At 35.8% G+C, this 16797-nt stretch overlaps 1 protein-coding gene across 1 annotated transcript in view; it reads right to left on the bottom strand.

Annotated features, from left to right (window-relative positions):
* Positions 1-16797, bottom strand: part of DCC (DCC netrin 1 receptor) — a 980012-nt gene that overhangs the window by 147120 nt on the left and 816095 nt on the right. The window contains exons 13-14 of the mRNA XM_053701117.1: positions 12262-12403; positions 6057-6167 (exon numbers count right to left, since the gene is read on the bottom strand). Of these exons, the coding sequence (XP_053557092.1) occupies positions 6057-6167; positions 12262-12403 (253 nt within the window). The remainder of the gene's footprint in view (positions 1-6056; positions 6168-12261; positions 12404-16797) is intronic.

Here is a 16797-nt window from a genome sequence, read left to right as displayed (position 1 = left end):
TTGGTATCCTTTATTGAATGAGCAGCAATGGATTACTGTGCGCTAGATGAACACATTGTTGAGCCAATGAAAATAGACGTATATGTGCAGCCATCAATTAGCTCTTGTGCAATCACCTGCTCATGTACAACCATAGGGGTTGTCGATTACACCAAAAGGATCAATCTGGGTTGATTATAATCCTTATTCTCTGAAGTAACAGACACCATAAGACATTGATAGAACCCTAATTATTATTATTTATATTATTATTATTATTTATCAGTAGTAGTTGTACTACAGTTATTAATGTTGTCCATCAACGTTAAAGAAAATTAATTTATTATGTTCCAGATAAAAGAAAAAGCATTTTTTTAGTATATTTTTGAATCTGATAAAACTTATGGTAAGGATAATGGCACTAGTATATACAATGTGGTAACTAAGATACTTTATATATCATTTATATTCAAATGTTTTACTAAAAGGCAGTTTAAATTGTAATACAGGTAAAAACAGTTTTTCATCTGCAATTGAAGTAATCATTTTTTGAACTGAGATCTCCATTACAAAAATCCCAAGTGAAAAAAAAAAGAATCTGCATTTTACTGATGACTGAACAGTTCTATGTCCAAAATATATGTACGCCTCAGGGAAATTTAAATGGCATGTATTATTCAGCAGGCGCCAGATGCCGGAAGATAGTGATGAAAAGTAAACTAAGAAAAAGAAGTTACAAAAGAAACCAAATACGCAGTGTTCCCTTAAGGTCTACTAGGTGATCTTCTAGAATCTATCTAATCTATCTAATCTTAGATGCAGTTAACATAATCTTAAAGGGACATAATACTCATATGCTAAATCACTTGAAACTGATGCAGTATAACTGTAAAAAGCTGACAGCAAAATATCCCCTGAGCATCACTATGTAAAAAAGGAAGATATTTTACCTCACAATCTCCTCAGCTCAGCAGAGTAAGTGCTGTGTAAAAAGTTATACTCAGCTGCTCCCAGCTGCAGGTAAAAAAATAATAAAAAAATGAAGAAATAAACAGCAGCCAATTAGCATCAGCAGTGCTGAGGTCATGAACTCTTTTACTGTGATCTCATGAGATTTCATAGTAAACTTCCTTACACTGAATAGGGAAATAAGATGAGTATGCACGAAGCTCACTCCCTTAGCTGTCCCAGAACAGACATACTGATGTGTTGCTTAGAAGTCCTTTACAATGGGATGTGGCTAATGAGGAACTTTTGAGGTAAAATATCTTTTTTTTACATAGAGATGTTCAGTTCATATTTTCTAGTTAGCTTTTTACAGCTATGCTGCATCACTTTCAAGTGTTTAAACGTTTGGGTATTATGGCCTTTTAAGGAAAATTAAAAGCTAAATTTAAAGGGTCTTTAAAGGGACAGTAAATTAAAAATTTAAATTTCATGATTCAGATAGAGCATGCAATTTTAAACAACTTTCCAATTTTCTTCTGCTATCAAATTTTCTATTTTCTCGTGGTAGTTTTTATTAAAGAGTAAAACTAGGTAGGCTCATAAGAGCTCAGGGGTGTGCACGTGTACTCTATAGCAGCAGTGTTTTCCAACATCGTATAACAAAGCTACAAATAATGTTGCAAAATGCTGCTGCTATAGAGTACTAAAGACACACACACACTCCTGAGCTATTATGAGCCTACCTGGCTTTAATCGTCAATAAACAATACCAAGAAAACTACACAGAAGAATTGGAAATTTGTTCAAAATTGCATGCTCTATCTGAATCATGAGAGTTTAATTTTGACTTTACTGTCCCTTTCAACCCATTTTATATTCTTTCATTTTTTAGATAGATCATACAATGTTCAACAATTTTCCAGTTTACTTCTACTATCAGATGTGCTTCATTCTCTTGGTATCCTTAGGTGAAGGAGCAGCAATGCATTGCTCAGAGATAAATGAACACATAAGGTGAACCAATGACAAGTGGCATATATGTTTAGCCTCCAATGAGCACCAGCAGCTAGCGACCAGTAGTGCATTGCTGCTCCTGAGCTTGCCTAGGTATGCTTTTCAACAAAGGATACCAAGAAATTTAAGCAAATGATATAATAGAAGTAAATTGGAAAGTTGTTTAAGACTGTTCGCTATCTGAATCATGAAAGAAAAAATATATAATTTCAAGTCCCTTTAAAGGGACAGGAAACCCCAAAATGTTCCAAACATCTTTCCAATTTACTTCTATTATCAAATGTGATTCTTTCTCTTGTTATCCTTTGCTGAAGGAACTGCATTGCAATACTGGCAGCTAGCTGAATACATCTAGTTAGCCAATCACAAGAGACAAATGTGTGCAGGCACCAATCAACAGCTAGCTCCCATTAATGTGCATATTATTTTTTAACAAGGGATACCAAGAGAACGAAGCACATTGGAAAATAGAAGTGAATTTAAAAGTGTCTTAAAATTGCTTGCTCTATCTGAATCATGGAAGTTTAATTTTGACTTTCCTATCCCTTTAATAGTTTTTTTTTTTTTTATTGCGCTCAAATATATATATATATATATATATATATATATATATATATATATATAGATATATAGATATATATATATATATATCATATTACAGAATATAATATATTCTGTGATATGAAACTAAATTAATAATATTCGATCAAGCATTTTTTCCCTCTTGCTGTGTAATATGTATATTATATAAGACAATAAAGACATATTTCTCCTTGATGTGGCTAAAAGAGGGTATTTAGAGTTTTTGTTTAGTTGTTTGTTATGTGCACAAAGAAACAGTTTTGTCTTTATATTTGTAGGGGTGTCACTATACACCAATAGAGCTATGGGAGGTGTCTTTAGTAGCCAGCGAATTTAACTGTTACAGTTAGTTTCAATATAAAAGACTAACAACTTTTGTCCATGCAAAAAAATCTTAAATTTATCTAAATAGCACACTTGTATTCATGATATCTTGAGTTAATTGTCATTTTAGGTGTCCCTGAAAGGGTTAATTGAATGATATATGAAAATGACTTTTGCTTGTGAGTACAACAAATGAATGTATTCAGAGCTCATGGGATTTAAAGGACCACTGAACCCAATTTTTTTCTTTTGTGATTCAGATAGAGCATGACATTTTAAGCAACTTTCTAATTTACTCCTATTATCAAATTTTCATCATTCTCTTGGTATCTTTATTTTAAATGAAAGAATGTAAGTTTAGATGCCGGCCCATTTTTGGTGAACAACCTGGGTTGTCCTTGCTGATTGGTGGATAAATTCATTCACCAATAAAAAAGTGCTGTCCGGAGTCTGAACCTAGAAAAAAGCTTAGATGCCTTCTTTTTCAGATAAATATACGAAGAGAACGAAGAATAAATGATAATAGGAGTAAATTAGAAAGTTGCTTACAATTCCATGCTCTATCTGAATCACGAAAGAAAAAAATTGGGTTTAGTGTCCCTTTAAATGTATAGGGCTTCTCTAAAGTGGTTTACTATGAAGCAATAGCGGAACTTTACCCTTTAAGGTCTCTATCTTGTCACCTCTTTCCCTCTTTCCATTCTCTCCTGTCTACATACATTTGTGGAGAGCAAGACAGCATCCAGTGTTAGAATTAATGATTGCACAAACTAATGCTTGTGCAGACCCACCCTTACTCTGCCACAGGTAACTGCGCAAGAGCTAAGCTTTTTTCTTTTTTTAAATCCGCCACCTCAGCATGAGGGAGTCTGCAGCACAAGAGCAATGAAGATGCATACATAGCTTTATAAATGGAGCAGGGGTATTTAAACCACTCCTCAGGCCTCTCTAACAGGCCAGATTTTCAGGATATCTAAACTGGAGCACAGAACAAATAATCAGCTGATTAGTAAAAACTATTATTATCCTGCTCTCAGGCCTGAGCACTGGTTTGAAACCATAAAGGGATGGACATGGTCAACAATACTCAGGTAGGCAGTGGCATTTAAACCATGCTCAATTGGCACTAAGGGGCCCAAAGTTTGCATAGAAAATATCTCCCACACCACCACCACCACCAGCCTGAATCGTTGATACAAGTCAGGATGGATCCATGCTTTCATGTTGTTTACGCCAAATTCTGACCCTACCATCTGAATAGCACAGCTGAAATTGAGACTCATCAGACCAGGCAATGTTTTTCCAATCTTCTATTGTCCAATTTTGGTGAGCCTGTGCGAATTGTAGCCTCAGTTTCCTGATCTTAGCTGAAAGGAGTGGCCCCCTTGTGTGGTCTTCTGCTGCTGTAGCCCATCTGCTTCAAGGTTCGATGTGTTGTGCGTTTAGAGATGGTATTCTGCATACCTTGGTTGTAACGAGTGGTTATTTGAGTTACTGTTGCCTTTCTATCATCTAAAACCAGTCTGCCCATTCTCCTCTGACATCAACAAAGCATTTTCTTCCACACAACTGCCACTCACTGGATATTTTCTCTTATTTAGACCATTCTCTGTAAACCCTGGAGATGGTTGTTTGTGAAAATCCCAGTAGCTCAGCAGTTTTTTAAATACTCAGACCAGCCCATCTGGCACCAACAATCATGCCACGTTCAAAGTCATTTAAATCCCCTTTCTTCCCCATTTAAGTAAATAATAACATTTGACAACTTGCTCAGTTTCTGTATAAATCAGTGTCTAGGCAAATCAAATTAAAACTTTTAAATACATTACACTCCAGGCATTTTTATGTCACTGAATCTTGAGGCTCAAGATAAATATTTAAAAACTTCCCAGATGCCAGCTAACACATGGGAGCTTTATGGGGAACCTTGAATCAGCAGTGGTATTTGGCTTCCTAATGACTTTAACAAAATACACTAATTAAAAGGAACATCCACAGGGATCCAGAGTAACACTCCAAATTACTGTTCATCTCATTGATGCTATTTCAATCAGATATACAGGAAAGACAAGAGACACAGTGAGAATAATATAAAAGAGTTTGGATTCTGCAGTTAGCAATCTGTATAGTAGACTTTACATGTATCTAGGAAACACAATACCTGGATCTCTAGTAATGTTAATGTAGAAACAAACAGACACGTATAACATTTATTGTACTGTACATTTTCATATATTTATATACTAAAATTTAAGGGGCATTTTATATGTGAATAGTATATATCAGTAATTTAACAGTGCAAAAACTCTGATTTAAAAACATTTAATCTGCCATTTTGTCAGCAATATGTGTTTTGTTCCTGGGCATACCCTTATCATATCTCTTCGAATGAGACCAATTAGGAACAGATATAAATACTAGAGTAATCAAACAATCACTATGTATAATGTAGCAGGATTAGGCTTGTAAAGTCTAGAAAGTATACTTTTAATATTTGGAATTTCCACATAAACGTTTCATGTACTAAACAGCCCTTGTAGTGCAAGTCTACTTGTAGTAAGCGAACAAGTAGAAGTCATACAACTTCAGAGGTGATGGAGCTAAATCACGCTAAACACGACTTGCTCAGGGTGAAATAAGATATTTGTGCAATAGTAACTTCGGCAGTGGTGCCCTCTCACCATGTAAAGATAGGTGGACAAATTCCCTAGTTACAAGCATTTTCCATCCATTATTTAGTATATGGAATTCAAATAATGAAAGTATGTTGCAACGGGATTTTTAATATATGTAAAAGTAAATATTTTGTATTACAATCCATGTATCCTTTGTTAAAGAGTAGATCTAGGTGGGCTCATAGGACCTCAGTAGCTTGTACTGTATGGCTGAGGTGTTTGCATCAACGTATGTAGCAATGTTATACAAAGTTGCAAACACTAAATGCATTCTACTAAGGTCCTATGATACGACCTAGGTTTAAACTTCAGCAAAGGATACCAAGAGAATGATAACAGAAGTAAGCTGGAAAGATGTTTAAAATGATGTGCTCTATCTGAATCCTGAAAGTTTAACATTGACTTTACAGTCTCTTTTGTATTAGTAATGGCACAGATAAAAATATAGCACCAACAACTGTTGTGATCTTATAGTATTACTATCAAACATAACATTTTAAAATTAGTAACCTATTAATAATATGCTGAGCTTACCATCAAGGTCATTTTCTGGAGTTTCAGCAGTGTACCATTCTGAAGATGGACCAGTTCCGTTGACAGTCATGGCTGCTACCTGAAAGCTGTACTGACTTCCCTTCTCAAGGCCTGAAAGACACAAATATATTTTGATAATTAAGGCAACAGAAATGTTCTAAAAAAACCAGATAGATAGTGTGACACTAATGCATCCGAATTTCTAAGTGTTTTTTTGTAAGGTTTGTAATTATGAAACTAAGCAGACAAGATTTTTAGCTGCAAACATGGGAAGGATAGCACCTCCTATACCTTACTTGGAAGCAATATTTACAGGTTTAACTATATCTTCCTGTTATATCATCTACTACAATACAAATGGTTTTATTTAAAAAGCATTTCTTTTAATGGACTGAAATGGCTAAAAAAAGAAGCAAAGCAACAACCAAGCCACCATCATTTTTTGCATGGGATTTCTGAAGTCAAACATAAAGGGCCTTGTGTACTAAAAGGCAGGTAGACACGGTTCCCAGCTTGGGAACCTGTCTACTGCCCTTTGCAGTTATTGGGTAGTGGACACTGTGCATCCGCTGCCCGGATGTATCATTGGACAAGAACTTGTTGTGCAATGCCTTTCACTGCTCTCACACAACCAATTGCAAGTGCAGGGCCTGTCAATCACCCAAAAAGAATGTATTAAGGGGTTTTTAATTACTGCTGCCTCAAAGGTGGCAAAAGGGGTAAAAAGCAGCGGTTGGGTTATCACTGCTTCTTACATTACTGAGAAAGTAAACACCAATACAGGCACTAAGAACAAAAATGGTTGATATTTGACCTCCTAGAGGCTGTGATATTGTCTCATTGTATGATAAGTTTCATCCCGAGATGTACTTTTTTGCATTTATTGTTATCTAATTACTAAGCCCATATAGAAATGGACAAAAAATAAATGCAGTTGAGCACTAGAGTTATTTAAGTCGGCGCATTGATTTTATGTTAATATAATAACATTTAGCTTGTATTAGAATTATAATTCAAATAACATCAATGCCAACATCCCTGCTAACTTTAAACATGTTTCACTATGTAGAATTATAAAATATTATACAACAATAAGACAGTATTCAAACTCCATCCGATAGTATTAGGGGTCAATTTATGTAAGTGCGAGCGGACATGATCCAGTATAGCGGATCATGACCGCTGCACATCGATAAATGCCGACAGCATACACTGTCCGCATTTATCATTGCACCAGCAGTTCTTGTGGTATTAATTGCGCTCAGTGTAGCTCAAAATGGTCCATGGGAAATTGTTTTCAAGAGTGAAATACCATGAAAGATTCATTTAGCAAAACAAAAAAATATTGATGTAATTTACTTAATTAGCACTTGGCAACAGTGACGTTAGCTGAGAAATGCTTCTCTTTAAACATATGAGAGATCTGCAAAATATTGCAAATCAATGCACTGCAAACCTATATGTCAACTAAAAGGTTAAAAAAAAATAACAATTGTAAGCCTTATATATCTATTTCTTCAGAAATCTGTGATACCAATAACATTATAAAATGTGATTATTTCTCCTATAGATATTAAATATTTTACAATATGCTCTTCTGAAGATGAATATTGGTTTTCATCTTACTAATTCAGTTTTTTCAATTAATCTGACCCTCACATTATCTTGGAAGCCTTGATGATGTGTCTTTTTTGACTTATATCTCTGTCTCGGCATTGAATTCCAATAACAAAACAGTATATAGATCAATCCGACTGACAAAAAAGTATTGTCAAGGTAATAAGGCCATGGCAGAAAAATATGATTTATTTGCCTGAATTGGTCTCATCAATGTGTCATTAAATGATTTCTAAGGAAATATATTCTGAGGGCGTTAGTGTGTGTGATGTTTGAAGCAATATTGTCAATAAGTGCTTAGAAAATAGAGATGCAGCGGTATATGAACATATTAATAGAGCTTGCTTTACATTATAAAATTGAAATGTCCAGCTTTGTAAGTGCCTGTTTTCAGTGGGACTCCTACAAGGGTGGGTGGCATATGCCCTCCCTTGCTTGGGCACTTGCCTAGACTCTGACTATTTAGTTTGTGCACTTTACTAGATTCTGACTCCATGATATTTAACCCCTTAATGACCAGTGACGTACCCTGGTCTCGCCAGCAGCGGCAATACCGCGTTATTTTAGCAAACCTGCAGGAGGGAGGAAGGGTCTAATAGCACATTCTTGTGACTCAAGGCAAGACCTGTGCTATTATACCCAGACAATTCCTTAAAGGCCAGTGATGTACAATGTACATAATGGTCATTAAGGGTTTAAAGTGGCATTTGACCCTTCTTTGAAAAGAAAACATCATACATTTCCTAAAATAGCTTGGGCTTAGAGTGCTCAAGAAGACACTGTCTGTATTTTGTAAATGTATTCATTTTATGTGTCTTTGTGTATGTATAGTTTAGAAATTCATAATGCACTTTGAGCATATACCATTTTTTCTAACAGCTATCATGCACCTTTAACTTCATTGCTTTTATTTGCCATACAATCATAAGCAGTTTAACTTTTGCATACAGAGTGAAGTTACAAAAGACACCAAATTTGAAAATACTCCATGTGGTCTACTTTTATATCACAGATAGGGTGAAGTGTGACTCATTTTTTTTAATCTTTTTTTTAATCTTATCTAAACAAAAATCTAACATATTATTAAATTAATTTATTTGCAGAAAGATCCAATTCATGTTTAATACTAAGAATTCTAGTACTGAAAGTAGCAATGATTCTAGCTTTACAAAGCACGCAATCTATATATCATGCTTTACAAGACTAAAACAGCAAACGTATCCTCTTTATATATGAACAGAAGAGGTATAAAAGTGAAATTGTAATAATATTGATAATAACCTCTATAATTGTATAAAAGAGCAATGTTAAATTCATTTGAATAAGTAGCCACAATAGAAAATATTTAGTGGACTCAACAATTCTTGACAAAAGTATTTTGCTCCTCTATCCAAAAGTGCACGGACTCAAAAACCAGACTGAGAGAAATAATTTAGACCTTCTATCAGCACCATGGACAGGGCATACAAACATACCAGCACTTCCTATTGCTGATTGCTAACCGTGCAATAGCATCCTCAGAATAGTTCTGTTGTGACCATATTATTACTGTCTGTGATCTTGAAGCAATATTATAGTTTTGGTTACTAATTTATCAATAACTTACTTATATTTTAATATTGAAAAAAATGCAAAAAAAATTAAAAAAATTAAAAAAAACACAACCGTAAAAGATACACTGTTACATTAAAAAATAAAATAACGATACAGGAGCTCCTGACTTAAGCTTTTTAAAAAAAGGAATTTATAATAGCTATATTCCCTTCCTCTGCTAGAGCCTGAGGGGCAATAACATTGATAGTATCCTGAGACACGCGAGATAAAGATCTGGCGACTAACTAAGCATTTTGAGCTACGGAACTGAAGTGCAGCTCTCTGCCACACGCTGATCAGCCATTTTGGTGGGGGGTGCGCTGCTACCCGGCATGGAGACCCAAGGCCTGTACGCCTGCATTAAAGACCTGTTAGAAGAACATGGGAGGAGAATTTGTGACAGACTGGATGCTTTCACACACAAAATTCAAACGGCGCAAATGTGCAGCGCTTCCCCTGATATGGAGCACGGAGCGGAACTGGAGCCACGGGGCGCTGCGCACTCACAGATTCTGGGCCGGGTGCTCCATCATTGATGCCAGTGGAGGCGGACTCAGGAGAGGGACTTTGCTTCCCCTCTACAAATTCAAGTGGCCTCTATGTACCCTGCCGGGAACGCCTTCAAAGTCTCTGGATGCTCCGGTCTGGGAGCCACTACCCTCCTACGGTTACCCGGACAGCCTGGTCCTGCTTGAGGGCTGTTGAGTTTTCTTACTCGAAGTTCCTTGGCGACTCATTTGTGACTCACCTTACTCAGCTCTCCCGGGGTGGCGCAGCCCTCCCAGATGCCCAGACTGTGTACATAAGATGGCGAGTTGGTGTGGGTTAGTTTACCGAGTCCACAGTAGGTTCAAGGATACTTGACTACCCGGCCCCTATAGACATTTATACACTAAGTCTGCTATGGCTCTGTGAATAATATCAATTTACTTAAATAACAGACTTATTCTTTTTTTTTTGCGATATGTTCCCTTCCTAGCAGCCTATGGAGGCACAAGAGGGATTTAGCTTTTGTTATACCTCCTACTATCTCCTGTATAGTGCTCTAAGTTCAACTAAGCTTAGATAGGCGATATGTACTACAGCTTGTTAACTCTTATGTATTCCCACCTTTTATATGCATAGATTGGTACATAGCTACTGGGGTATCAGTTAATACCTATGTGGGGGGAATCTGTAAGTATGAAGCCCGGTGGCCTGAATTTAGACAGGTTCCCTATGTTTATCTTGGTTGGACAGTCAGGTTATGCTGTTTATTTCAAAGAATATGTTCTCGCTTTATAACTGTATAGGATTGCTCAGGTCTGTCCAATTTAAACTTCTGAATTTATCATTTGCATTTATTGTCTTCAGCTGATTCGTAGCTAAGAGATATGCAGTATGCTTTTCCAATTGACCCTTATGCTAATAGCGCAGTATACATAGTTGATTTTCCTGAATGTGGATATTATAAAAATGTAGAGATAACACTTGTTAGCGCTTAGATGCCTATATACTGTGTTGTGCTACTATTTGTTCCTGCCTCTAACTATGCACCCATTGTAGAAAGCTATTCACTCCTCATATATATAAGCCTTATGGAAATGTTCATGGCGTAGGCCAGATGTTAGTGAGCACATTACCGCTAGCTGTCACCCATTACTCCGCCCCCCTCCTCCCTCTATGCAGTAGGGGGTGAGTAACTTTCCCCCTGTACTTCTACTCCCACCCCTTAAGTGTATGGTAGGGGATAACTGACCAACCCTCCATACCTACTATTTGACAGAGTTTAGTAGTCTCTGTCCCATCTGTAGAGCTCCTGTTATGGTATGTTCCTGCATGTATGTATGAATAGCTCTCCGGATCTCACTACTGGATGATGTATTATGATTATTGTTATGTACTTCAAAAAACGCAATCTGTTTATCTACGCACTTTTGTATTGATATTGGCTTAGGTTTATAAGTGCTATATGAGTTTGATTAGCTGGAAGGATGCTCTAAAGATAAGGGGGTAGGGGCAACTAGCCTTAATGTTTTCTATGTTCTTTGCAACTTAGAACCCCGAGGAGATATACATAAAAAGAAAAAGTGGTATTGAATGTCGTACCTAGATGCACACGGTCCCTTAGGGGTGAAATATTAGCTCCTGCCCCAGTATTATATGATTGAATTTGCTTATGATTGACTCTATCCTTTCACTTATTAATACCTAGCCACAATATCAGTTAATGCAACCCTATTTCTCTGATATAATACCCTGTGTGTACATCTCCAATATTGTTCTATTTCAGATTGCATTCTCCTTTAATCTTACTTCTAGTTTCCCGGACCCTTTGGGGTCCTAGCAGCCATATGAAGGAGCGAGTTGGTATAGGCCTCGAAAGGGCCTGTATCATTTAATAACCCTCTGATTTGTGACGTAATTCTATTGGGGTCCATAAGTGGCCTCAGGTGCCTTTGGGGGAAAACAAGAGGGCGCTTGTTGGTTTGCTCCTCAATTCCTAATCATCTGAACTTTGTTTCGTCTAGGACGTGTTACTCAATAGTCAGGTTAGGGGTCTTACCCCTATATATTCTTATGTATTTCACATGTCCATGTTAACTGTTTGTATGTTTACTATTGTCCTAAGTTTGCTGGAGCAAGCGGTTTGCTGTCTTTGTATATGCTATTCCCTCAATAAAAGCTTTCAAAAAAAAAAAAAAATAACATTTTAAACTGATTTTGATATAATCATTTTAGAAGAGAATAGTCTTTTTTATTTGGCCAAGGTCATTTGTTAAGATTGCAAATATCCACTGATATTGGTCAATGACTGACATAATGAATCATTATTGTGATAATATAACGTATGGAAATGTAAGACTGTGTGCTTAAAGGCCAGGCAACAGTAAGACAGATATTATTGTGTGCAAATATGTAATGTTTTTTATTACATAAAATATGTGATTTCCCTATTATACAAGTATTTTCATTAGGCAATACAGCCTATTTGTAAAGTGTAATACACACATACCTGTGAACAAGAACCAGAGGTTGTTTGGCTCAAATGTTTCTAGCTCACCCCTCCGAGTTGTCTTTCTGTGACGTATTTTGTAGCCTGTAATAAATCCATTTTGTGTTCCTGCTGGAGGAGGAAGCCAGCTAACTTTGATACTCTAAAAAAAAAAAAAAAAAGTGTCATGATTAAAATTATCAATGATATGAACACTGTAGGCTAGATAACGAGTGGAGCACAAACGGTTGCACCCAAGCGATAAGGGGTATATTGCGAGTGTTTGTGCTCATTGGGCTTACAGCTCGTATTATGAGTTGAAAGCAAACATGATCTCATGAGCGCAATCACAATTTACACTAGAATCATTACCAAGACTTCAGAGCTGTGGTTAACTGTTTTGCAAAACTAAAAAGTTGCACAAAACACATAAAAATGCATTACAAAGTATAGTTACACTACTAACACTATAAAAATCTAATAAAAATTATAAAAAAAAAATTGCACAAAAAAGGTATAAAGTCTCAAACATATGATACAATAGGGTATGAAATGATAATATTTTGCTTACAGTTGAAAAAATAAAAAATAAAACCTCACAATGCAGCGAGACAGTTAATGAAACTGTCAAGTCAAAATTAAACTTTGATGATTCAGATAGGACATGCAATTTTAAAAAAACATTCCAATTTACTTTTATCATGAAATTTGCTTTGTTCTCTTGGTATTCTTTGTTAAAAGCTAAACCTTTTTAGGCTTATATACTTCTTTCTAAGCTGTTGAAGGCCGCCTCTTATCCCAGTGCATTTTGTCATTTTGACTGTTTTTCACAGGTAGACAGTGCTAGTTTGTGTGTGTAATATAGATGACATTGTGCACACTCCCGTGGAGTTTACTGATTAGCTAAAATGCAAGTCTGTCAAAAGAACTGAAATAAGGGTATAGTCTGCAGAGGATTAGATACAAGGTAATCACAGAGGTAAAAAGTATAATAATATAACCGTGTTAGTTATGCAAAACTGGGGAATGGGTAATAAAGGGATTATCTTTTTTTTAAACAATAACAATTTTCAAGTAGACTGTCCCTCTAAGTGAAGTTGCTTTTGGTCATTAATGATACATGACATAGTAAAGACGACATCTACCAAAATATACCAAAGATTCTAAATCTACTGCCCATCATAATGTCTGGAATATTGTACTGTTCTCACTAACGTTTCTCATAAGATTTGCTTTTGCACTCAAATGTACCACAGTTGGTTCAAAAGGAAAGATTTTTTTTTTACTTCTCTGTTTTTTCTTAGCATTGCTGACGTTAAATTACTTTATATAACCTGCTGCGGTTAAAAGTACTAGAAACAAATATGTTTTAATATAATTACAACCGAGGGGGGTTGTGTATTTATATATATATATATATATATATATATAGGTAGTGGGAAACGGCACTCGCCAATTTAGCATCCACCTGGTGCTCAGCAGAGAAAAGTACATACAGTGGAATAGAACTGGATCCAACGGACGGCCTCCGTTGTTTGGTAGTATCCAAGAACAGCCGGCACACAGGAATTTTTCAAAGATCCGATTTATTAGGTAAAAGAGAAACCAGACGTTTCGGCTATACCGTGAGCCTTTCTCAATGGTATACAGACCAGTCCGGTCTGTATACCATTGAGAAAGGCTCATGGTAGAGCCGAAACGTCTGGTTTCTTTTTTACCTAATAAATCGGATCTTTGAAAAATTCTTGTGTGCCGGCTGTTCTTGGATACTACCAAACAACGGAGGCCGTCCGTTGGATCCAGTTCTATTCCACTATATATATATATATATATATATATATATATATATATATATATATATATATATATATATATACACACACACACAGGTACAAATCTCCAAATCTGGAATTTCAAAATCTAATTAATATTTTTTTTTAATTTAATGATCTAAAATTACTTTTCCCCCTGCCTGTGTCTTTGGTTTGATTTTTGTGTTCTAAAATGCAAATAAGAGTCTATATTTATTTAAAACTACAAATATTACCTTTCTCATTACAGTACTGTACTTTTTTCTGAGGGTATTATGTGTACAAAAGTATTAAAAGTGATATAAAACAATATTTAGGTTGCATGTATATGTAGTATTATGACAGACTACCTCTTCTCCTAGCTGTCCATTTTATTTAGCTGTCCAAACTATTCTGAAATCCAAACCTTTTCTGGTCCCAAACAGTTTGGATAAAGGGTTTTCAACCTGAATAGGTTTATTTATATATATATATATATATATATATATATATATATATATATATATATATATATATATATATATACTCTCTCTCTCTCTATATATATATATATATATATATACAGGGAGTGCAGAATTGTTAGGCAAGTTGTATTTTTGAGGATTAATTTTATTATTGAACAACAACCATGTTCTCAATGAACCCAAAAAACTCATTAATATCAAAGCTGAATAGTTTTGGAAGTAGTTTTTAGTTTGTTTTTAGTTATAGCTATTTTAGGGGGATATCTGTGTGTGCAGGTGACTATTACTGTGCATAATTATTAGGCAACTTAACAAAAAACAAATATATACCCGTTTCAATTATTTATTTTTACCAGTGAAACAAATATAACATCTCAACATTCACAAATATACATTTCTGACATTCAAAAACAAAACAAAAACAAATCAGTGACCAATATAGCCACCTTTCTTTGCAAGGACACTCAAAAGCCTGCCATCCATGGATTCTGTCAGTGTTTTGATCTGTTCACCATCAACATTGCGTGCAGCAGCAACCACAGCCTCCCAGACACTGTTCAGAGAGGTGTACTGTTTTCCCTCCTTGTATATCTCACATTTGATGATGGACCACAGGTTCTCAATGGGGTTCAGATCAGGTGAACAAGGAGGCCATGTCATTAGATTTTCTTCTTTTATACCCTTTCTTGCCAGCCACGCTGTGGAGTACTTGGACGCGTGTGATGGAGCATTGTCCTGCATGAAAATCATGTTTTTCTTGAAGGATGCAGACTTCTTCCTGTACCACTGCTTGAAGAAGGTGTCTTCCAGAAACTGGCAGTAGGACTGGGAGTTGAGCTTGACTCCATCCTCAACCCGAAAAGGCCCCACAAGCTCATCTTTGATGATACCAGCCCAAACTAGTACTCCACCTCCACCTTGCTGGCGTCTGAGTCGGACTGGAGCTCTCTGCCCTTTACCAATCCAGCCACGGGCCCATTCATCTGGCCCATCAAGACTCACTCTCATTTCATCAGTCCATAAAACCTTAGAAAAATCAGTCTTGAGATATTTCTTGGCCCAGTCTTGACGTTTCAGCTTGTGTGTCTTGTTCAGTGGTGGTCGTCTTTCAGCCTTTCTTACCTTGGCCATGTCTCTGAGTATTGCACACCTTGTGCTTTTGGGCACTCCAGTGATGTTGCAGCTCTGAAATATGGCCAAACTGGTGGCAAGTGGCATCTTGGCAGCTGCACGCTTGACTTTTCTCAGTTCATGGGCAGTTATTTTGCGCCTTGGTTTTTCCACACGCTTCTTGCGACCCTGTTGACTATTTTGAATGAAACGCTTGATTGTTCGATGATCACGCTTCAGAAGCTTTGCAATTTTAAGAGTGCTGCATCCCTCTGCAAGATAAATCACTATTTTTGACTTTTCTGAGCCTGTCAAGTCCTGCTTTTGACCCATTTTGCCAAAGGAAAGGAAGTTGCCTAACAATTATGCACACCTGATATAGGGTGTTGATGTCATTAGACCACACCCTTTCTCATTGCAGAGATGCACATCACCTAATATGCTTAATTGGTAGTAGGCTTTCGAGCCTATACAGCTTGGAGTAAGACAAGATGCATAAAGAGGATGATGTGGTCAAAATACTCATTTGCCTAATAATTCTGCACTCCCTGTATATATATATATATATATATATATATATATATATATATATACACACTATATAAATAGATTATAGATATATGTACACTATTCTTTAATATATATATATATATATATAAATATATATATATATATATATATATATATACACAGGAATATATTAGATAGAATTTTAAAATGACAGTTATTGTTAAGAAGTTTTTCACTTAACTTTATCAAGTAAATGTTTTTGCTCAGTGACATGAAAATGAATGCAACATTTAAAGATCGATGTGTTCCAGAAATGGCAGAGTCTAACTACAAAGTAATTGATATAACAACTATGAAAACTCTCGGGAGGCATCAGGGAGGGAGTTTAATGCACTGACTCTTCACTTTGTATGAGATCTCAAAGCAGACGACGGAAAATACTCCGTAGAAATACCCATTATATCTTAAATATGTCCCTTGGAAGCCAATTATGTAAAGATCACATACTCATAACTTTTTGAAGAACTATCATTTTTACATACAGATAAAAAAATGAACTGAATCAACCTGATGTAAATTATAATACAATAAATCCTGCAGATTTTTTTTTTCACAACCTTTTTAAGGTAGTGCTATTATTAGGTAGCGTTTATCTTATATTT

Source organism: Bombina bombina, chromosome 2 (assembly GCF_027579735.1).
Source record: "Bombina bombina isolate aBomBom1 chromosome 2, aBomBom1.pri, whole genome shotgun sequence".
NCBI classification, from domain to species: Eukaryota; Metazoa; Chordata; class Amphibia; order Anura; family Bombinatoridae; genus Bombina; species Bombina bombina.
Note: the sequence above shows the minus strand (reverse complement) of the source record. Positions and strands in the feature narration are given on the sequence as shown.